This window comes from Akebia trifoliata, chromosome 12 (genome assembly GCF_017979445.1).
Source record: "Akebia trifoliata isolate Shusen 1 chromosome 12, ASM1797944v1, whole genome shotgun sequence".
Classification (NCBI taxonomy): domain Eukaryota; kingdom Viridiplantae; phylum Streptophyta; class Magnoliopsida; order Ranunculales; family Lardizabalaceae; genus Akebia; species Akebia trifoliata.
Window position 1 is genome coordinate 26,739,029 of NC_141386.1, and position 23,348 is coordinate 26,762,376.

Consider the following 23,348-nt stretch of genomic DNA (forward strand, 5'->3'; position numbering starts at 1 on the left):
TGTTAGTTTGAGATACCTCATCCGGATTTCTGAAACACATCTGGTAACAAAAATAAAGCAATGGAATACACATCCATCATTGGGAATCATTGCGATCGGGTTGACGAGTTGATTAATCAGGCGAGTGCAAAAATGGGGTGTCTACAGTTTCCATTTGGTCAATTAGATTTGTATAAAAAGAAAATGCTATAGTGAGCACTGTTGATTAATGTAATGTGAGTTTTAAAATGTTTAGTTGCTTATCCTTAGTTATATATACCAATTAATTATAGTTTCTTCTGTAAAACTTTGTATATTTTAAAATGATTCAATATGTTTATTCATTACTAGGTAATCATTGTTACTCATATTTTCCTTCTCCAATTTTGTAGTTTCAGATGTAACACCCCGTATTTTTAACTCGTATCTCGAAGAAATCAGATAGTGTTAATTCGAGTAATATTCTAAAAAGAAAACTTAGAGTAAAGTACTCAGATTATGCTATGTTCATTTTTGTTGAAAATCGACTTTACCATTAGTTTCAAAACGATGAAAATATATATTTTAGCCTGTAAACAAGTTTGAATTAAAGTTTGGGTGAAAAAATTAATAAATTCTTAAATTTCGTGTTGAGCGGGACCCAAAATAAAAAAATTTCGTTACTGGGAAAATCAGGAAGATTCAACCACACCTTTAGGAACGCAACAAAAATTATTCGAAATGATATACTCACTTGTCATTTTTCGAGTCCGAATAGTTAAGTTATGATCGAAACTAAAAATGATGAAAAAATTATAAGTATGCCCTTAACTTTTTATAAAAGAAAGCAAACTTTTTTTCACTCTCATTTGTTTTCCTCTTCTCTAAGGAACCCAAACATCAACCCTTTTCTCAAACCTATGGTTCTCCTCTCTTCACCTCAAGATTTGTTGAGAAGGAAGGACCGTTGAACCCCGACGAAGAAGACAAATTGTCGACTATGACGATAGCTACAACCTCACCCTCCTTGTTAACCCATTCACGTTCGTTTTCCTCACCCTCCATAAAAAAAATTAACAAGTAAATTAGGGTATCATCAAACTCAAAGTTTCACCTTGTTAGTAAAGACTCGTCTTCTAATGTAAAAGTAAAGGAGAGTGTCGTCGTCGAAGGAGTTGCAAACCTTCACTCATTTTGCATCAAACTCAACCCAACATCGACTCTTTTACCACCAACCTTGATTATTGTGCGAATTCATCACTTTCGGCGTCCACAAACTTTGTAAGGGACTTTCAATTCTTAGTGCTAACTTTTAGATTTTGAAATGTGCATTTAGGTTTTAAGAAAACTTGTTGTTTATTTTAAATAGTAGAAATCTTTGCTTAATTTGCAATTCATGTTAGGAATAAGGATTTAAAGTGTTTTATTATGCTTTAACATTAAAACTTATGGGTGGGTCGAGGGGTTGGAAGAACGAAAAAAAATCTAAAATATGATCGAAATAGCCAAAATTCGCGAGATTGTTCAATGCTGTTAGTAAGAGCTATCGGTCCCACAGACAGAATAGTTTGATCAAACCTGCTTCTGACTCTTGGTTTGCTTTCCTCATGACTTGTACATGATTTTTCACTCTTCATTCCATTAAAAATATTTAAATAAATGTTACTTTAAGTTCTTTAATGAAATTAAGATTTTTTCCCCCTATTTTGGACCAATAGGAATGGTTTCAAGATCCAAATCTCAAAGGATCAAAATCTAAATTTTGGTTTCAAGAACAAACGTGAATTTTGATGTTTTCGACAAGTTTTCAAAAGCTAATACCTTTCGCAACACTTTGAATTAGATTACAAAAATTATATTGTGTCAAATCTCGTGATCGAGACTTTCATTTTCAAAAATTCTTTTTCAATTTCGAGAACTTTGAAAATTGAATTTCCGACACTTAGTTAAATTTTCACCAACTTTTCTTGTTTTAACAACTTTGGTCCCGTGTATCGTCAGGACCTCATTTTAAATAAACCTTCATGATTTTCGATGGAAAGACCAAAAAATGATTTTGAAAGATTGAAAATGAATGGTTTGATTTGAAAAGACGAAAAGTGAGAATGTCGAGAGAATGGAAAAGGGGATGAACGATAAAATGTCAAAATCACATCCGAGGGGTGATGTATGCATTTTACATTGTATGTTGTGTATAGGTTGGTGAAGGGATATTCAGGTTATTAATGAAAGAGTTGCATGTTTATTTAAGATTATGTTAGCGCGTGCGTAGAGTACTATTATTTATTTTTGGATAAGGCCCACAGTTGGATGGTAGAAACTGGATATCCATTCTCAACCCTGTTCTGATAATTTATCTTTTGTTTTAAATGACAAATAATATATATATGTAGCTATTTTGTGAGTTGTTAAAGGGTCTGTAAATGCCTGAAAGGATGGTGCGTCACATCATCCGGAGGGGTATACTATCTTGGGATGTATGGTAGGGACCACTAAGCTCATACGTGGTATGCGACACGTATGAGAGTGGAGTCACAACTGGAATCTGGGTCTATTCATTTCTTATCTTTACCAGTAAATGTGTATTGTAAAGGTGATCGTATACGAGTGGAGTGTTATTTTGGGAATCACATGCACGCCTGATAGGCATAGATAAAGATGATTAATCAGTGATCACTACAATCTAGTAGTAGTTAAATGTTATAGCATATCGAAAAAAGATCCATTGCTTACGGTCACGTTAAACAGCTCGCCTGAGCCGGATACACATCCTATTTTCGTATGAAATAATAAACCCTAAGAGAAGTAGGTCAAAAAGCTTCCCTACTCTCCCATAAATCTTAATTTTGAAGTCCCAACTCCTTACCTACCACCCATACTTCAATTTTAGCTCGAAAAACACCTAGAAACCCTTCAAAACACCCCAAAATCCATAAACAAATTCGAAGAAAACTCACAGATTTAAGAAGAAGATACCTCAACTTAGATATCCGAAATCAGATCCGACAACAGAACGAAGTGAGGAATACTGTACAAGAAGTTATTCTACCAGATCAGAGGGAACAAAACCGTTGTCTTCAAAAAGGTATATATTTTTATTTTTTCACTACTTAGGTCTTTTAGCAATGTAGTTTATTTGGAAATTAGTAGAGATCGATGTTTGTCGGGCGGCGTTGGTGCCTAACACCTTCCAACCCCGTAATTTGATCCCCGAACTCAGTTATTTTTAGTAGATTAGTTGTTTTTATCCGTTTAGAGTCAGCATTCGGTTCCTAGACCGTAATAACTAGGTGGCGACTCCCAAACCTCGAAGGTCAAAAGCGGATCCGCATACCCTGCGGATTGAGGGCGCTTTCATTAGATTTAAAAATTAGCAACCTCAAAGTTTAATTAGTCCCGATTTTCGTATCAATCATCTCGATTTCGCCGCACGTGCTTCAATTCTGTTGCCTAAAGATTTGTAAGGGCTTTCAATTTCTATTGATAACTGTAAATTGTGAAAATTATATTTAGGATTTTTATCAAAAATTTGAACTTTATCTAAAAATTGTAAAATTATTTTTGTTATTTCAAATTCACGTCAGAACTTGCATATTTGAAATATTTAATTGTATTTTAACAAATTATACGTGCGTAAGATATTTCACCAGATTATTTATGTTAGTTAGGTCCTATGCATAGCTCGTACCCGTTTTGATATTTCAAATGGTCACCAATGTGGTAAGTGCAGCTATCGACCACAAAATCAGGAACTAAAAGTCAGATTTATGTTGTAACATCATGTCCCAATTGGGAACAATCCAGTCGTGAATCCCACCATTCAAATTCCATTACTCCATCACTTGTACTATGTAGCTGTTGTTATATTTAGAATTATAAACTGAAAAGTATGTCTATTATTTCAATGTTGTCAATTGTATTTACATAAAATTGAAAATGTATAATGAGTATGGATGATTGATGCTATGTATAACTTTTAAATTGTTTAGTTGCTCATCCCGGGCTATATGTACCAGTTAATCGTAGTTTTCTTTATAAAGCTTACATATTTTGAAATGTACTAGTATGATTACTCGATCACGTTAGGTGAGGTTATTAGTAGGAATTATTTATGGACCTATTGAGTAATCATTGTTACTCACCCTTTACTTCCTATTTTTTAGCCTCAGAGCCTACAACCGTAGAGCCGTCTAGTGAGGACTATCTAGTGGGTCATACCGACAACTAGAGTCCATTACCCGATGAGCATCATGACTACTTCTACTAGGAGTCTATTCATCCTAGGAGTGGTATACGTTCTTTTTGGGGGCCGAGTGCTAGATCTATGTTAGGATGAGGAAAATTTTTGTAATCCTGTATATTTTACCATTTTACGCCACTCTGATCTTATCTTATGCCATTCGTAACTTACTTTCTTCATACCTTATATGTTTTTGACACATGTTATATACATAATTTGTTTGGTTATTATTTTATCAGGTTTGAATTTTGTGGAACGCTAACATAAAATAGGAGACCATGCTGAAATTTCGAGGCGCCACCTAGTGCCTTGAGGTAACCTTGGGATTTGTGTTAGCGTTTTGGCGGGACGTCACACAGATCTGGAGTTTGGCTAGATAGGTGTAGAGCATGAGTGAGGATTATCTGGTAGGTCAGATAGACGACCAGAGTCCTTTCCATGGTAAGTACTAAACTATACCTAACGACATCAAGTTGTACAGGTAGTAATATAGATTTTGATTTTGAGTGTTAGGAATTTTGTTAGAGTAAGGAATTTCTGTATAATCTTGTATATAAATTTCTTCTTCCGAATTCTGATCTATCGTATGTTATTAGATGTATATAGGTTTCCGTTATTATTTTATTTTGTAGGTATATATGCAGGATATGGTGTATGTTATTTATCAGGTTGAACTGGTTGAACGCATTGGAATGCTAACATAAACAGATGAGACCGTGCCAAAATTTCGAGGTGCCACCTAGTACCTCAAGATTTGACATGAGGCCTTGTGTTAGCGTTTGGCAGGGCGCCACACATACACTTTTCACACATTCACTCTTAAAATGACTACAGGTATGGGGTATAAGTCTTTCTAGGCTTATATCCAACCTTTAGAGCAAAACAAAATAGTCCAAAAAGTGGAAAAAAAATTTCATGCATAAAGTTTGATTCCAACATGGTTTTGTTCAATACACGAACATCACTTGAGGACTAAACTAACAAATAAAGTCTCCTTAAAGAGCACATAAACTTTTTAGAACTTTTGGGACCCTAAATGATGGAATCTATGTTAATTTCCATCAAAGTCTAAGCTTACAAAAAAAATCCAACAAGTACTTACATTTCGTAGGGGTTTACTCATCATCTTGATTTGTTTTTTTTTTTTTTTTTCTAAAAATAGACTATAATCAATTTTCTTAAACTTTTTTTAATAACTTCTTATATCTTTAAAACTTGAAAAAATGAGTTTCAAATTTCATTTTTGATTAACAAATGTTAATCATCTTAAGATGGGAGGGACAAAATGCCTAACAACTTTCTTATCCCTCAACCGAACTCCCTTACTAAAGAGTCTTTACGAAGACCTTTCTATATCCATTTGGATATGTGAGTCACTATGAACCCAAGGAAAATAGATTTTTAAATCTTTTTTATAGTTCCCATTCACACCTTAATTGAATAGTGGTGACTCCTAACCCGTGTATATCAGCTCAAAACTTCGAAGGTTTCAAAGACCACATATCTACAACAAGTATTGGTTGAGAGTATACTCCCATCATATAATGATCCTCACCATCTCTAAGTCCTTAATAAGCCTTTTGAAAGCCTTTGTATACATCATATATTGTAATCATTTCAAAGTCATATGGTGTAAACATTCCAAAATGGTAAAATGAGTTTGAAGAGTTGAAAGTGGCTCAACCCAAATGCAGTTCCGATTTTGGGAGTCATCATTTAGTTCAATATTTGGGTCAGTCTATGATAGAAATCATGGGTAAGGGGTCTAGTTAGGAGATCAAGAAGGTGTTAGGGATCGATTTTGTCCGACTCGAAAATCTATCTCTACAATGATCCAATGACTATCCTAACATCAACATAAATGGGCTATGGTCAAGAATACCCTCTACTAGGGAGAATGGTCTCATCATCATCATCATATGCCAGTTCACGACGTATTACCACTTGCCACTTTTGGTATTGCTTTAATGATGCTCAAATTACAAGGCAACTATGGAATAAAATAATCAAATTAGCATGTCAACTACAAGATCTCAATCATTTAAGAGGTATTAATTTGATTTCACAATTTACTCTAAAATAAAAAAATAAAAAGATCTTTGTATTGACCTAATCATTAAACATCATCAAAAATTGAATATTCTATTTTTACAAAATTTCAATGCCACATTATTCATTAAAAAAAACGTGGAGAGTTTCTTTTGGTCCCATTGTGATTATTTCTATGTCCCGGAGTCGAATTTTCTAACGTACCACGATCTCTAGGGTTGTCGAAACATGGTAGCGCGATCTCTAACATATTCTCTTTTTACAAAATTTCAATGCCACATTATACATATAAAAAAAATGTGGAGAGTTTCTTTTAGTCCCATTGTGATTATTTCTAAGTCCCGGAGTCTAATTTTCTAACGTAGCGCGATCTCTAGGGTTGTCGAAACATGGTAGTGAACTTAAACATGTGTAATTTTTACGTCAAGTATGAAATGTGATGGTGACCTGAAGTGTGTGTAATTTCTCTATCTTGGGAATGTCATTGAAGTAATCAGAGGGACCTAAAACGGAATCTAAAATTTGGGAAGAGATCCAAGATGCATAGCATAAGCTTTCAAGTTCTCCTCTGCATGCCTTTTACTAATTATTCATCGTAGATTACTAAGTAGGAAAATGATGCAGTATAAATAATAAATAACATTGGCAAACAAGGGTTGATCCACAGATAGATTTTCATATTTTTTATGTTAAATAATAAGGGGATAGAGAACTTAAAAAAATCTCTAAAAGGTTACTTAAACAAATCTGAAAAATTGAAAACAAAAGAATGACAAAGGCAGTAATTAAAAATCTAAGGGCATGTTTGATTGCACAACAAATATCATGGCAAAGGATTTGCCAAAAAAAAACTCTTCTTTTCCCATGTTTGACAACAATCAATTGAAAAAGACGAGAAAAATGATTTTCCTCTATGCTAAAGATTTGCTGCTTCAAGCAAAAAATCTTTTCTCAACTCCTCCCCTTAAGAAAATGATTTGCCACTATTGTCACAGTCTTTTTTTTTTTTTTTTTTTTTTTTTTTTTGTTTTTTTTTTGTTTTTATGGAATTAACACGTTTCTTGTCTCTATGTTTAGAATTTATACATTTTTTGCTGTGACTTGTTCATGATTTTCCAACTTTACACATTGTTTATTTTTTATTTTTTATTATTTTTATTTTTATTTTTTATTATTTTTATTTTTTATTTTTTGTGAGAATTGGTTGTTGTATATCATTAGTAAGTAAGGTCAACCCACCTTGTGGAATCAAACACCTCAATCCTTTAGCTTTACACGTTTATGTTGTAGGTTGTTGATTGAAAAACAATTTTCTTATTAACTTAGTAAGATTTCAAGTCTTATTAAGGATCGTTTAACTCAAATAGATTATCACATTGGCAATCCAACACCATAATCCTCTTAATTTCATGGAAAAAGTCAAATCTAATTTTTTTTTTTTTAATCTCCAAAAAAGGAGTTTATTTTGGGCTAGATCCAAGGTGTTGAAAATGGACGGTTATCAAACCCACAAATTTAAAATTAAAATTCAATGGTGAAAATTAACTTGCTTTAAAAAAATATATATTAAGTTCATAGAATTTTGTCCTCTACAACCATGTGACATCAGATTGTGTATTTGGATGCCACAAGGTGAGCTCAACTACCCTAATTAGTTAGATTTGAAATCTCACTAAGTTAGTAATTAAGGTTAGTCTAACTTTTATTGATTTTCTTGATGACCATCTTCAACAATGTGTTAGGATTTTTTTTTAATCACTAATAATACAAATAAGTATAGAAAAGGGAAGTAGGACATATATGTCAAATTACAATACCCCTCAATTGTTGAATTATATGAAAATAATTTTCTGCAAAAATTTTCATGATGTGCTCAAACAATGGAAAAAGGATTTCCCTAACAATATTTCCCCTACAATCAAACATTTCCTAAGAGTGATCAATTCCACCAAGAACAAACAACTCATTTAAATACGTTAATCATGTTTCTTTTATCTCAATCCAATCAACAAACTAGTGTTTCAAGAATCGGAATATAAATTAGTGGAAGCACGTTAAATCCGACAAAACTTATGATTCCTTTTGTTAGAAAATTACAAAATAACAATTTAATCATCTTGGAAGAGCATGATTTAACTTGATTTATTCTAAGTTTAAACCGCGTGTATCAAAGACTTTTTTAACATGAGTGTTTTTGTAAATTAGGGATGACCTCGATATACATATGACATTCTATGATTTGGGAAATCTCAGATTGATTTTTCAGTGTGCCAAAAATATCTCGAATTTCATAATCTGAAAATATATCTCTATCTATCGTCATCAAATGATCAATAGTCAAATAGAGTCGTACTAATTTCACAACGTGCTAAGGAGTCTTAATAATTATCCTTATTCCCTATCCTAATGTCTCTTTTTTCTTTTTGTAAATAAAAACACTTTACCTAACCACCCTGGTACAATGCAAGACTGCTAAATTAAATATTTTTTTTCCACCACCAAAGTTAAAGTAGTGATTTACTGTTTTTGAAAGTTATGTGTTAAACTGATGAATCCGTGTATTGAAAATTATTAAAAATAAAGTAGTTAAACTACTCCCAAATTTTCTCTCACTGAGCAATCACTTTTACTTATTCAATACACATGGCATCATGCCATTAGTTCATCATCTTAGCACGTTACTTTGAAAACAGCAAATCTCAGTTTTCAAAGTTAGCATAATTTTAGAAAAATCCTTAGGGGACTTTGTTTTCACTGCGATTCTCACAGCATTGATGTGATAGTCATAGATGTCTTTCATCAAGATACGAATAAAAAATATCTACAAGTTAGGAAAATGCTGAAATGATAAAAAGTATTTACTGTGATTCTCACAAATCTGACGTGGGAGGTGCACATAACCATAGACGTGTTTTCTCGCGATACGATTAAAAACCATCTACGATTATATATGCATGTTCACGTCAGACTTGTGAGAATCACAGTAAATCTTGTGTCACCCCAGCACAACTCCTACAGTTATGTATTCACTTCCACGTTAGAAATGTGAGAATCACAGTAAATCCTCTGTCACACCCAGCATTACTCGTCCAACTATAGTTTTTGAGGACCGCTCGGAAGTCCTAAAGAGTGTCAAGCAGCACCAAATGTTTTGAATCATTAGATTGGATGAGATCCCACGTTTTACATGTAAATAATTTGACAACTGTAAAGCATTTTCGACTTATGAGCATAAAATTTTAAAATTAAAATTAAATCCCTCAAAATTAAAAACAAGCCCATCTCTTTTTTTTTACCTCCCCATCACTCTCACATCCACTGTGAATAACCTTCTGAGTTCTAACCTTCAGCCACTGATTTACTCTTCTTTTCCTAACCCACAGCATGAATTCTCTTCTCTTTTTGTAAAAGGTGAATGTGAGAGGATTTCGACTCTCTCAGGTTGTGTACAAGACCGAATGATGGTGAGAGATGGGGAGGTAAAAATAAGAAAAAGAAAAAAGAGAGACTTGTTTTTAAATTTCGAAAGATTTATCTTTAATTTTTTAATTTTTAGGCTAAAAGTCAAAAATACTTTACAGTTGTCAAATTAAATGTCAGATCTCATCAGATCAAAATGGTTCAAAATCCACAGTTTTCTTGTGTATTTCTCCCGAAACACACACATTACAATCTAAACAGAACCAGAACTTGGCCAAGCTCTTACCTTGTCATGGTAAGCCTCAAATCTTTGTTCTTAATCCTTCTTGTCGTTTTCACGACAATGGTCACAGCTGATCATCTCTCTTCCTCTTCTTCTCTTTCGTCGATCAAAGCCGGTTACTGGCCTACATGGGATAGTGTAAACTTCCCTCCCATGGCCATAGACACATCCTTCTTCACCCATATTTTCTACGCTTTCCTCGTGCCGGATAACGTCACGTATAAGTTAGTTGTTTCGGAATCCGAAAGCACCTTGCTTACCGACTTCACCAACACCCTTCATCAAAAAAATCCACCTGTTCAAACCCTTATCTCTATTGGTGGAGGTGGTTCAGATTCCACCATCTTCTCCAATATGTCATCACAACCATCTTCACGCCAAAGTTTTATCAACTCAACTATCGAAATCGCACGTCAATATGGATTCGATGGTCTTGATCTTGATTGGGAGACCCCCACGGACCCGAAACAGATGAATGACTTGGGCCTCTTACTAATGGAATGGCGTGTTGCGATCGAGAACGAGGCTAGCTCCACCGGCCTCACACCTCTACTTCTAACGGCTGCCGTTTATTATTCTGTTGATATCGTTCTCGATGGTGCCCCAAGGTCCTACCCTGCCGCTTCAATTACACAGAATTTGGACTGGATCAATGCTATGTGCTTTGACTATCATGGGTCATGGGATACTTCCTTTACTGGTGCCCATGCAGCCTTGTTTGACCCTAATAGCAATCTCAGCACAAGTTACGGATTGAATTCATGGATCAACGCTGGGGTCCCTACAAACAAATTGGTCATGGGTTTGCCACTCTATGGGCGTACGTGGACGCTTCAGGACCCTCAATTACATGGAATTGGTGCACCAGCAGTGGGTGTGGGACCAGGTTTTGAAGGGAGTATGAGTTTCTCCGAAGTGGTGGATTTCAATTTGCAAGAGGGTGCAACTGTGGTGTATGATCCAACTACGGTGTCAACGTATTCTTATGCTGGTACGTCTTGGATTGGGTACGATGATCAGACATCGATCACGACGAAAATTGATTTCGCTCGGGCCCTAGATCTTCGTGGCTACTTTTTCTGGTCTGTTAATGGTGACAAGGATTGGACCATTTCTAGAACAGGTAATTCTCATTAATGATTTAATTGCATTAACAACAATTTAGTTATGAACAATAATACTAACTAGAGTAACTTTAAAATTCACATCAATTCCCATTTTGTTGACGTGGATTGGATGCCTCTTTGGAATCATAGATGATTTTCACTCTTATCTCGATGAAATGCATCAATGGTTCCGTGCACACCTCCATATCAGCTAGGTGTGGATGGTTGTCAATTTTAGAGTCACTTCAGCACCACTCTTTATGTAAGTTGGGATTGGCACTTAATAAATCAAGATCAGGCCAAATTCGGTAAGACTGATCAGTCTTGACTGGATGTAGCTGGCTGCTTGACTTCTAGTTTATTTATATATATGGTTTGATTCAGTCTGAATCAGACCTCACTTGCCCTTTAAAGATATTCTAGCTAGGATGAATTGACATTTTCCAATTAAGAAAGTACCAATAAGTTAGGCAAGTTGAGAAAATTTTAATTAGATATTATTTTTATATTATACTCTTGTAATAATCTATATAAAGCATTGATTAATTAGGACCAATCTAATTATAAAATGCTGATTAAAATATAGAACGTCTCCACGTTCTCCTTATAATACACCAATTAGTGAAATTAAATATAAAACACCAAATAAAAATCTTTGAACAACAATCTACTGATGAAGAAAAACTCCCGGATGCGTATATATCCCCATTGCTCGATCACTACATGAAAAAAAAAAAGCTAGATTCGACACGTAAATGATTGACTCTTGACTTTCCCGAGATTTTTAATGATTATTGTGATAACAATACTCTGGTGATTTATAATCACTCATTGTTTTCAAAGATTCATGGATATAGGGCTTAGCAGGGAATATTATAAGTTCTTGTTTTATAGTTTAATTTCTTTATTTTTAATATTATTCAATGAGCCAATGACTTCACCTTTTTTAACCTTTATTTACCCATTTTTAATGGTAAAAATGCCATAATATATGAAAAAATAATGAATGTAACAGTACAGTTTGATTGTCATAGTGTTCCAATTGTAAATCATTGTAACTGGTAACTAATTTCACTTATGATTATTGATGTGCAGCATCAGAAGCGTGGGGTACTACTACGATGGTGTCTCGTGTGCATGACCAGGGCAAAATCATTGACCACTAAACCGAAACTCGATCGTTTCCATCCTCCACACTTTGCTTGAAAATAAACATGGTTGTTGCTTGTTAGTTAGATACTAATGAGATTTCAATCTTGAACCAGTAAAAAATATTAATGATTATAATTTACTATAGTAGAAGTGCTTTTGATATATATTTTTAAAAGCCGAAGACAAGTAATATTGACAAGGAGCTCAAATCTACATTTAACATTTGGGGCTTAATTTGTTAAAATTAAATAGAACTTAAAAGCTATTCTGCCCAGAAAGTCTGTCATACAAATGAAAGTTGTGTTTCTCCCCTGAAAGCAGTTCACACAAGCAAAAGTTGTGTTTCGCTCGAAAATACTTAATTATAATATATTAAATTTATGACTAAAAAGATCAAATTTTAAATATAATTATCAATATATTCAATTAAACTGTTTTTCAAAAAATGTCAGAAATATTTTCAATAAATTATAACATTTCCACAACAATTTTATATAAGCCCAAATATTCTTTTAAATTGTGAAAATATGTCTGTATTACTTAATTTGACTAACTAAAAATTAGTTTTTGTTTTTTTTTTTTTTTTTCTGAAAATACAAATACTAAGTCTTGATATTTGGAGATTAGATGTATCTTAGTTAAACTAAGTGCATTTGAAAGGTAAAATTGTAAGAAATGTTACTATTTAGACAATTATTTTTCCATGGCTTGGGTGTTATATTGATGGGGGGGGTTTTAGGTGATCGATATACCGGCTTGGGTCTTATATTGATGTGGGTTTTAGGTAATCAATTTACATTATGTATAAACAGGTATGAGGATGTAAGAACTTGGGTTCATCTTGATAGAGCTCTCTTATATCTTGATTGGAGTTCTTATTGTTTAGATTATTGGATTTATGGGTGGATTGGCCAGATCTTTTTTTTCACGAGGTGATGGGGACGGCCTCTTGGAGGGAAAGAGCAAAGAGTCTTCTATTATATAAATATTTTATGAGTAGTGAAGGCAGGGCTTTAAGCCCAAGTCATGATATCAACATTCATAAACTTTAACCAACTTAACAAGTTGGCACCTTTAAAAAGAACACTAATGATTTCTTGACTTGAAAATTTTGGACTCAGTATATACTTGGTTAATGTCAAGGACACAAAACCGTCAATTATTTTCCTTGTGTATCCCGAAGAAGAAGATCTATGGTTCTGCGCCCTTGTCACGACAGCCGCGTACAAACCAAGTGAAAATTTTCGAGTCAGCAAATCACGAGTCTAAAAAAAAATTAAATTTGCTACAAAACAGGGAAATTATAAATATTGTGGGGGTTTTGAGGATGTAAGAAAATAAAGAAAACAAAGAACATGATCCAAACTATCGACATTGAGGTGTCTTTAGCATCAGGACGGGGCTACCCCAAGTTTCTTAAGGGTGCCATGAGCTAAAAAGGGCATCAAAAATAAAAATGACAATATGGAAGCAAAACACTATAGCATCTAATGGCTAGGGGAAGGGGACTAAAACACTAAGTTTTTTCACATGATAGCAAAAAAATCATAAATGCAAAAAAATTATTGAAATAAGCCAAAATGTTGTAGGTGTTTGGATAGATGTGCATAAGCAAATATGGGTAGTGCAATAAGTGAGTTTAAAGCTTCGCTTCAGATTTTTTTAAGCAAATTGTTAAAAAGGATGACCTTATTTTGAACACGATATTCCTACTATAGCCGCAAATCAACAAAATGAATCCTTGAATCAGATTCCAGAAGAGCCTGAAATGATTTCGTCGATCCATTTCAATGAATACAACTGCAGATGGTTTCATTAGTATTTTTACCAAAATACTTGGGAGAATTATTAAAAAATAATGACAGGATATGAAATATTTTCAAGAAGGATGTGATCCCTAAAGTTATCAACTCTATTAGTATTGCTCTTATTATTAAAATAGAAGTACCAACGACTTATATAAATTATTTTGAAATATCTATACAACAGAATGTGGGAGGTATTGCCGCAGTTAATATTAAAAGAACAATGAGCTTTTGTTAAAGGACTAAATATTTGTGATAATATTATTGGGATCTAAATAAAAAATATTGAGGAAACAAATATTATCTTAAAATTTAGCATTTCAAAGGCTATGATTGGATGAATGAGATCTTTTTTGTGAATTCTCAGGAGATGATTTTTTTAAGGATTAGATTCTTCTTACGAGAGGTTATATAAAAAGTGCTTGGTTCTTTGTTTTATTTAATGGAGTTCCATTTAACTACTTTTGAGGACCTTGTGGCGTTTGACAAGGAGACCTGCTTTCCCAAGGTTATTTATTTTGGTGTAAGATATTCTTGGTGAAAGATTGAATACATTGGCGACACTAGCTAGGAGATTGAAGGGGTGTTTGCCCGTGTTTTCTTAGTCCTTTTTGAACCAACTAAGAAGTCCTTGGACATCCTTAAAAAATATACTTGGAGTATTACTTGTTAAGTGCCTAAACATCCATATTTTCACTTCATTTCTTTAGGCACTTAATAGGTTTCCTAATTCATATCGTCGATATTGATAATAAATCATACATGTCACTTAAATCATTACATTTTATATTTTATTAGTTAATTGCATGAATTTTATGAATCCTGGTTACGTATTATATTTTTATAGATAAATCAGACGAAGTTGAGAATCAGAGAGCGAAAAAACTACCAAAATCAAAGTCAAAGTCAAATTCAAAGGTCAAACTCAAGCATGGTCCAAGAGATTTGATGGTCCCGGGTTGATAGAATCAAATTTTCCTTCACTCTTAATTTGTCATGTCATGTCATTTTGCCCACTTATCAAATTAAGACGAGGTAATTGAGATTAGAAAATTAATCCAGAAGAGAATAAATTCATATTTCACCAAAAAATGCTAATTTGAACTTTTTACTAGTAAAAAATGCATAACAAGTTAGAAATTCTAAATCTGTCACGTTTCACCATTTTGAATATAACTTTTGATTTGATTACTAAAATGTGGTAAGGTCAGCAGGGTTAAAACTCTAATTGAGAAAAGAAGATATTTCTATTTCATAAAAGAAAACCAATTCAAACTTCTTTTTGGGCGAAATCGTGTTGCCAAAGCAACCCTATTTGAGGAAATGGTAGTTTAAGGTTGCGATGATCAAGGGGTGAACATATAACAAGAATGATCAAATTATGCTAGAGAATTCAAAATGAGGATAATGTTTGGACAAATTACATCCTTAATAAATATATCAAGGATGAAAGTGGTCTCATGGCTCAAGAACTTGATTCATTGTGGAAATTGAAACACCGATTTTTATTTATTTATTTACTATGGTCGTTTGTTTTGAATGATGTCTCTATTTTGATCAAGAATTTGATGATTCCTCTTCCTCGAAATGGAGGATTACTATATATAAATATAGTTGGTTCATGTATTGGAAACTAGGGCTTAAGATGGGAGTGGGGTGTGATTAAATGTGCTTATGGGTACTGTAGACACCCCAATTTACCCGAGCTGAACCCACGAGCTCATCAAAATCCAATAAGAAATGGTGAACCTGAAAGAATTTCAATCGATCAAAATGGGACCCATCCTAAGTACAATAATAATAAAAAAAAGATTTAAACCTAGTTTTTAGTGACCAACGGCCAAGCATGTACAAGATGTCTTAACCGTTTAGTCACCTAGTGTCTAGGCAAATTCCATTATAACTTCTACTCACCTAATCTACAGGTTATTTTTGCCTTGGTTTTCACTCAGCTAATATACAAGCCAATTTTGTTTTTGCCTTCATTCACCTAAGGCTAAGTTCAATCAAATAATTGTGCTTGGAATGAATGCCTTGAGCACTCAAGATTTCTTTAAGGAAATTACTTCCTAAACCCTTATCTTAATTCCTTATTCCTATAGAAAATCTCACTATTTTCCCGTTTTACCCAATATTAAGTTTACTCTAATTTTGCAACCTTGATTTTCTAGGAATTGTCTTAAGTCTTCTAATCTTGATTCTTGGTTAACCTTTAGTCCCTACAAAGAGTTAATTACTCTTCTACCCCAAATTTGGTGAGACTAAATTAAGGAAATTGACTTTTAAGCCTATTGCTCCAATCCTTTATTCAAGGCTCAGTCTACTAAATTCCATGCAAATTAGCTAGAATCAAAGGACCTCGACCCTTTTGCCCACCTATAAGAAGTCTCTAGAACCTCTAGGCCTTTTATGTTTTACTTTGAAGTCATTCATTGATACATTCTTAGAAATATTTTGAAGTTAAGAAAATTGGACGCTCATTCTCAATGGCCTCCTTAGAGCCTATAAATAGATGACTCATCTAAGGTAAAAGAGGATGAGGAGGCAAGTCTAAGTCCCAAAATTCTATCATTTTTTCTTCTTTAAGTCTTTTAATACCCTAATGCTATATCCAAATGTTATCTCATACATCCTAGAGACCTAAACTAAGAGACAAAAAAATAGATAAGAAGAAAATAGGACTAATGTAGGGTGTATTCTTTTAATTTTTGCTTTTTATGTAATAATTCCCTTGAATCTCACTTATAACTCTCCTATCTCTTTGATTTCAAGTATTTTTTTTAGTTCTTGTGTAAATATAAATTGCTTAGCTTCTTTTTTTTCTTGCTGCTTCTAATGGCATAAGGAGGTAAAGAGTCAACATTAACCTAAGTGAGGTAATCTCCTCTTTCTAAGTTCATAATAAGCTCTTTATGAGTATTTAATTTCATAGCAGTTTATTTCAAATTCTTTTAATTCCAAGTATTTTGCATTTCTACTTAGTTTATTGTAAGTCTACACTATATGAAGCAATCTTTATTTTCTAAGTTTATTGAATAAATTCTTTCATAGAATATAGTATGCACACACCACTTTACTTTTCCTTTAAAAAGCTATGAGTCATACGTGTAAATCTCCTTAGATATATTTAACACTCTTAGTCAACAAAAACAGTTCTTAGTGAACACAATTTCATTCATATAGTGAAGGTTCCCTCAAGGATATGCTTTATCCATATAGATGTCTCTAGAACCTAACAAACAAAAATATACTCTTAAATGAGGACACATGTGTTAGGTAAGCGCTTGAAAGCCACAAAAGATGAAATCCATATGGATTTACACCAAAACCTCAAGCCCACAAAAATTTTTAGCATGTGTATACTTTAATATATGGCTTAGTCATTGACTTCTTTAGCAAAATGCGAACTATACTTTATTTAATTCTTAACTTCTCTATCATTCCCTATAACTTCAAAAATTACAAAAAATTAATTTTCTACTTTACTTTTGGCCAACCTTTGGTAACCACCAACTTGGTGAGTGAAACAAGATGCCTAACACCTTCCTTGTCTCACAACCAAACCTCCTTATCATTTACCTCTAGGTGGAGATCAGATTTGAAATACTATTTGCTTGAAATGAATTTCAAAGCATCTTTTATGGTATCCATGCACACCGTAACTCTTCGACTGGCGACGACTCCTAAACCCACATAAATGAGGTCAAAACCCCATTGAACCTCACGCATCTACAAGTACTTAATTGATTTATACTATTTCTTAGGGGAAACGAAAAAAATAATACTGTTGAAATGAGGGACCTGATTAAAGGTACAAAACTAATATCTTGCTAATACTTGAAAATAGCTATTGAAATTGGAGAATCAAAGAAAAAAAAGACAACACACAAAATTTAAGTACTTCGGCAAGATGCCTACGTGCATGGGGAAGAGAGCATAAGATGATTCTTATTCCTTGTGTTCTAATAAGAACATATACAGAAATAAATAAAGGAAACACCAAATTGGAAGCCAACACTCCCCTCAAGTTAGTGCGAAAATATCAATAGAGCCCAACTTGGATAAGATCTCCTAAAATTTCACTGAAGGTAGACTCTTAGTGAAAATGTCCGCTAATTGATGCTCACTGCGAACATATGGGGTACAAAAATGTTGGCTTGAACATTGTCTAGAACAAAGTGACAGTCTACCTCAATGTGTTTGATCCATTCATGAAACACAGGGTTTGACGCAATATAAATTGCAGTTTGATTATCACAAAACAATTTTGCGGGTTGAAAATAGCTAAAACCGATAACTTGCGTAAGAGCCCAAAGTCAAATAATTTCACTGGTGGTGGATATCGTTGCTTTGTATTCTGCTTTAGCACTTGAACGGACAACAACATTTTATTTTTTACTTTTTCAAGTAATTAAGCTACCACCCACAAAAGTACAATACCCTGTTGTGGATCTACGATCAATTGGACATCCTGCTCAATCTGCATTAGTATATGCCGATATATGACTGTGTCCATTATTTTTCATCCATAGACATCTTCCATGCAAGCCCTTCGAACACTGTAATATCTTGTTGATTGCATTCATGTTGTTAAGGTGAGGAGCATGCATGAAACAACTAACCAAACTTACTGCATAAAAAATATCAGGACCAGTAATTGAGAAATATATTAATCTCCCAACTAGACGCTGAAATTGACCTTATATTAAATAACACTTCACCATCCAAGTCAAGCTTACCCCTACTCTCAGTGGCAGTGTTAGTTGGTTTTACACCCATTATTCTAGTTTCTTGTAACAAATCCAACACATTTTCGTTGATTGAGAAAAAGCCCTTTTTTTTAGTAGGCAACTTCCAATCCAAGAAAATATTTTAAAATCACTAAATCTTTAATGGGAAATTTGTTATGAAGAAGAGCCTTGAGAATTGAGATTTGAGATTTCAATTTGATCATCAACATATACCAGAATAATGATAGTACCAGTACTAGTTTTCTTAAAAAGCAAGGAAGAATCGATACTACTTCTTTTGAGCCCATTATTCAAAAGAACATGACTGAGCTTAGCATACCGAGCTCGAGGTGATTGCTTGCGCCCATAGATAGCCTTCTTCAATTTAATACTACATCAACACAAGATTCTTGAGGGTGACTCGGAGGAAAATACTCCTATACACTTGTTCTAGACGACCATGTAAGAACGCATTTTTAACGTCCAACTGAAATAATTTCCTACCTTAATTTACAGTCAATAGCAAAGAACCTGAAAAGTGTTCATCTTTTCCACAGGAGTAAAAGTCTCTTTGTAGTCGACACCATACGTCTAAGTTAATCCCCTAGCAACCAACCTCATTTTATGTCATTCAACAGTACCATCACTGTTATATTTGTTTTTATATATCCAACGACATCCCACAGTTTTCTTTATTGGTGGTTGCTTTACAATGGTCAAGGTTTTATTCTCATCAAGAGCTTGAAGCTCTTCTTTCATGGCTTGCTTCCAAATAGATTCTATCTGAGCTTTTCGAAAATTCTTTGGTTTTTTGCCGGTTAGTTATAGCGCTTAAGAACACAGTATGCAACTGAATAACATTGTCATATGAAACATGAGCCTGTATAGGATGGGAGATTGCATGATAGGTAAAAAAATCCTTCAATTTTTCCACATCCTAAGACAGGAACCTTGGTCCCTTTGGCAACTGACACAACATGATTATTAGAACTGTGAGAAGAATCATGTAAATGCTTAGGATCATTTGTCATATGATCAATGACTCCAGAGTCAATAATCCAGGTACTGGAATTAGAAGACCTTGAGATGAAAGCTTGGAGATTACCTACTGTAAGACTGCATGACGCAAGATCAAATTCAGAATTTGGTTTAGTGAGATCGACGCATCAGCTACTACTGCACGCTCCCTTTTATTATTCTTATCAAAACTTGACTTGAGGTGAGGATGAAGCTCCCAACATCAATCCTTGGTATGCCCATTTTTTTGGCAATGATCAGATTGATAGGTCTCTCTCTTGCCCTTATTTCAGTAATTTTTTTCTTTTTCACTACCCGAAGGTCTCTCTTATCATTACTATCAACGACAAGGGCATTAGATTCATTTTTTCTCAAAAAATTGCTTGAACTTACTAGTCATAGACTTTCTTCAAGTTTCTTCCCGTTGAACAATCGCACATATATTGGACAAAGAAGGTAGAATAGGGTTCATAAGAATATTACTCCTTAGATTTTCATATTCTGGCCTCAAACTATTAAGAAGAGGAAAAAATCTTATCTTCTTCAACCCATTTTAGAAGGATCTTGACATCTGTAGTGTGTGGGCAATACATATCCCGTTCGTCCCATTTTCTTTTCAAATTTCAATGAACATAATTTCACCTTGATTGGCAGCAGCAATCTCACATTCAATTCAAATATGCGAGCAACATTATTTTGATTACGATAGTGATCATCCACTGAAACCCATAAGTCTTTGTAGAATCACAAAAGGTAAAAATTTCAGCAACTTGTGATTCCACCGAGTTGAGTAACCATGGTGTGACTAGTTGATCTTGAGAAATCCATTCTTCAAGTTTTGGATCGTCATCTACAGGACAGACCGAGTTGCCATTGAAAAATCCCATTTTCTTCTTGCCACCAAGAGAGAGGGTGACAGCCCGAGAACAGGAAATATGGTTTCTTCCATTTAATAGAACTAAAGATAGTCTTCATCCATGATTACCATCTGATTCCGCCATTAGAGAGGAAAATAAGAAAATAATAAAAAACTAACGGAGAAGATATCAGATATCAGATCAACACTTTCTGCTCTGATACCATAAAGAATCAAAGAAAGAAAACAAAACACACAAAATTTACATGCTTCGGCAAGATGCCTATGTGCACGGGAAAGAGGACACATGATGATTCTTTTTCATTATGTTCTAATGAAGAACACACACAGAAATAAATAGAGGTTTCACCAAATTGGAAACCAATATTCGATTTCCTATTCTTAAGCAAGTACTAAAACCCTAAAAAAGGAACTTCTATGCGTAGTCAACAAAAGACCCATGTTTAAGAGCCCATCCTCCTAAAAACTCTATTCACGTCAATAGAAATGGATTCACCTCTAATTTGTAAAGCACTAAATAAGCCGGCGTTAAACCATGGACATTAGACTATATGTTGACTTAAAGAGATTTTTGATTGATTGTCAAAATTTTAATTAGACGATCAACCCTATGTTTAGAAAAAAAAAAACAAGGCTGCCAACAATTTGACCTCATTTGGTAGAGCTAGACAATATTGTCGATTATGGAATGTTTCTGGTGTTAAGGAGGCTCGTCTTGGGATTTACGTACCTACCCCAACCATTGCCATACTTGTTGGTTGATGTTTTCAAGACATGGACACAATATATGTAGTGAGTAGCAATTTTGCATTCTCATTGTGGAAAATATACAGATGTGCTTAAACAAAACACTTGTTTTCATTCCATAATATGTTGCATGTTTTTTGGGTTTCTTAACCCAATTACTAAGACCTGACATATTCCTCATTCAATTTTATATTTTACATATAAAATAAACGAGATTCTATAACTTAAGTCTTCAAAAAAAAAAAATCTATAACTTCATTTCTTCATTAAAAGGATAGCAGGACACACACCACACCAAATGTAAAATTTTTAATCTGAATAAGGATTTTACTAGCTTTAACATTAAATGACTTGTAAGGAACACATTTCTTAACACGAAGTCAATTTATTTCAAAGCAATTAAACTCAACAAAGCCAGAATGGAACCTTAAGCAATCTGGAAAATCACGAATTTAAGGTTTTAGACTACTCTAGGAGGCATACCTGTCAAGCGTGACTTTAATCTAAAAATGAGAAGATGGATTTAAAATTCGTAGATTTGACAAAACCACAAACACAAGCACATATCGATGGATTTCAAGAACATCCAAAGCCTTTCTTCTGAAATGCCTGAAAGAACAAATGACTTTGAAGTTCAATTCTACGTCATAAACAACAAAAATGATTGGATCTCTAAAAATAATTCGGATTTACAAGAAATGAGATCGAAAACCATAAATTGGGTGAGATTCTTACCTTTTTAGGTGCGAATCAACGATCTTTAGGCACTGCGAATGATCTGACTCTCCTCTTTATGAAAGAATGAAATTAGGAAGAAATAAAAAATCTTTGTATGATCTCTGAGAAGTCAAAACAAAAGGAATGGAAGTCTCTAAAACACTAATTTGGAGCTCAAATCCTCCAAATGAGGAACACAAGAGAGATTCCAGAACCCGTGCTCTCTCTCTCTCTCTCAGGATTTGATTTGAAGAATCAAAATAAATTTCAATTTTAGCTATTGATTTTGTTTAAAAAAAGATTACAGAGCTCTTGATCTTCAAAGAGGTAATTTTTTTTAGATAAGAATCCGGGTTTTAGAGAGAAGACGAGGAAAAAAACGTTTTCTATTTCCGTGAAGAAAAAAAGACCGACCAAATAAAAAACAATCGGACCAATTTTTGTTTTAAAAAAATGTAATAGGTTTTATTAGGGGTGCAACTTAATTCGGTTCAAATCGAGAATCGAACCAAATCATGTATTTTGGATTAGTTTGGTTCGATTTTTGTTAAATACGATTTGAATTTTTATTTAAAAAATGAAAAACCGATAGGTTCGATTCGATTTTCGATTCAAACTTAATAAAAAAATCAAATCAACCAAAAATTGAATCATTAATTTTTTTAAATATAATATAAGTTTTTTTTTTTCATTTAAAAAACCCGAACTACTGTGTTTCTCACAGCTGCGGACTACTGGCTGCACTCAACTCCAGCAGGCGGTCTCTCTCTCTCTCTCTCTCTCTCGACTATGGACGTGTGGCTAGGGCTAGCGGCTACGAGCTCTCTCAACTCCGACGGCCAACAGGTTGCCTCTTCGTCTCTCTCTCTCTCTCTCAACCATGGCCCAACCTTTAAGCCAAATCTCTCTTCCTCTGACAGATGAACTCGACATCATCATTCCAACCATCAAGAACCTCGACTTCTTGGAGTAGTGGTGGCCTTTTTTCCAACCGTACCACCTGATCATCGTTCAAGATGGAGATCCAACCAGAACGATCCGAATCCCTGACAGGTTTGTTTACGAGTTGTACAACCGAGACGATGTGAATCGGATCTTAGGACCTAAAGCCAGTTGCATCTCCTTTAAGGATTCAACTTGTCGTAGCTTCGGATTTCTTATTTCGAAGAAGAAGTATATTTTCACCATCGACGATGATTGCTTCGTGAGTTGACTCTTTAAATAGCGAGTTTTAATTTTTTTACTTA

The 23,348-nt window shown here is 33.9% G+C and overlaps 1 protein-coding gene and 1 long non-coding RNA gene across 3 annotated transcripts; one reads left to right on the forward strand and one right to left on the reverse strand.

Moving 5' to 3' along the window:
• Positions 1 to 9,873: 9,873 nt before the first annotated feature.
• Positions 9,874 to 12,352, forward strand: LOC147389203 (class V chitinase CHIT5b-like). Its single transcript, XM_086418369.1, has 2 exons — positions 9,874 to 11,073; positions 12,152 to 12,352. Exons 1-2 carry the CDS (start codon positions 9,960 to 9,962, stop codon positions 12,220 to 12,222), a joined length of 1,185 nt encoding a protein of 394 aa, XP_086274495.1. The 5' UTR covers positions 9,874 to 9,959; the 3' UTR covers positions 12,223 to 12,352.
• A 136-nt stretch (positions 12,353 to 12,488) lies between these two features.
• On the reverse strand, positions 12,489 to 22,529 carry LOC147389204 (uncharacterized). 2 transcript variants are annotated; one of them, XR_015170594.1, is made up of 4 exons: positions 22,120 to 22,529; positions 21,868 to 21,993; positions 19,849 to 20,748; positions 12,489 to 18,643 (listed from the first exon to the last, which is right to left on the reverse strand). It is a non-coding gene; the product is annotated as an uncharacterized LOC147389204 (long non-coding RNA). The 2 variants fall into 2 exon arrangements; XR_015170593.1 differs by lacking the exon at positions 12,489 to 18,643 and having other exon boundaries at positions 19,739 to 20,748; positions 22,120 to 22,519.
• Between the last annotated feature and the right edge of the window lie 819 nt (positions 22,530 to 23,348).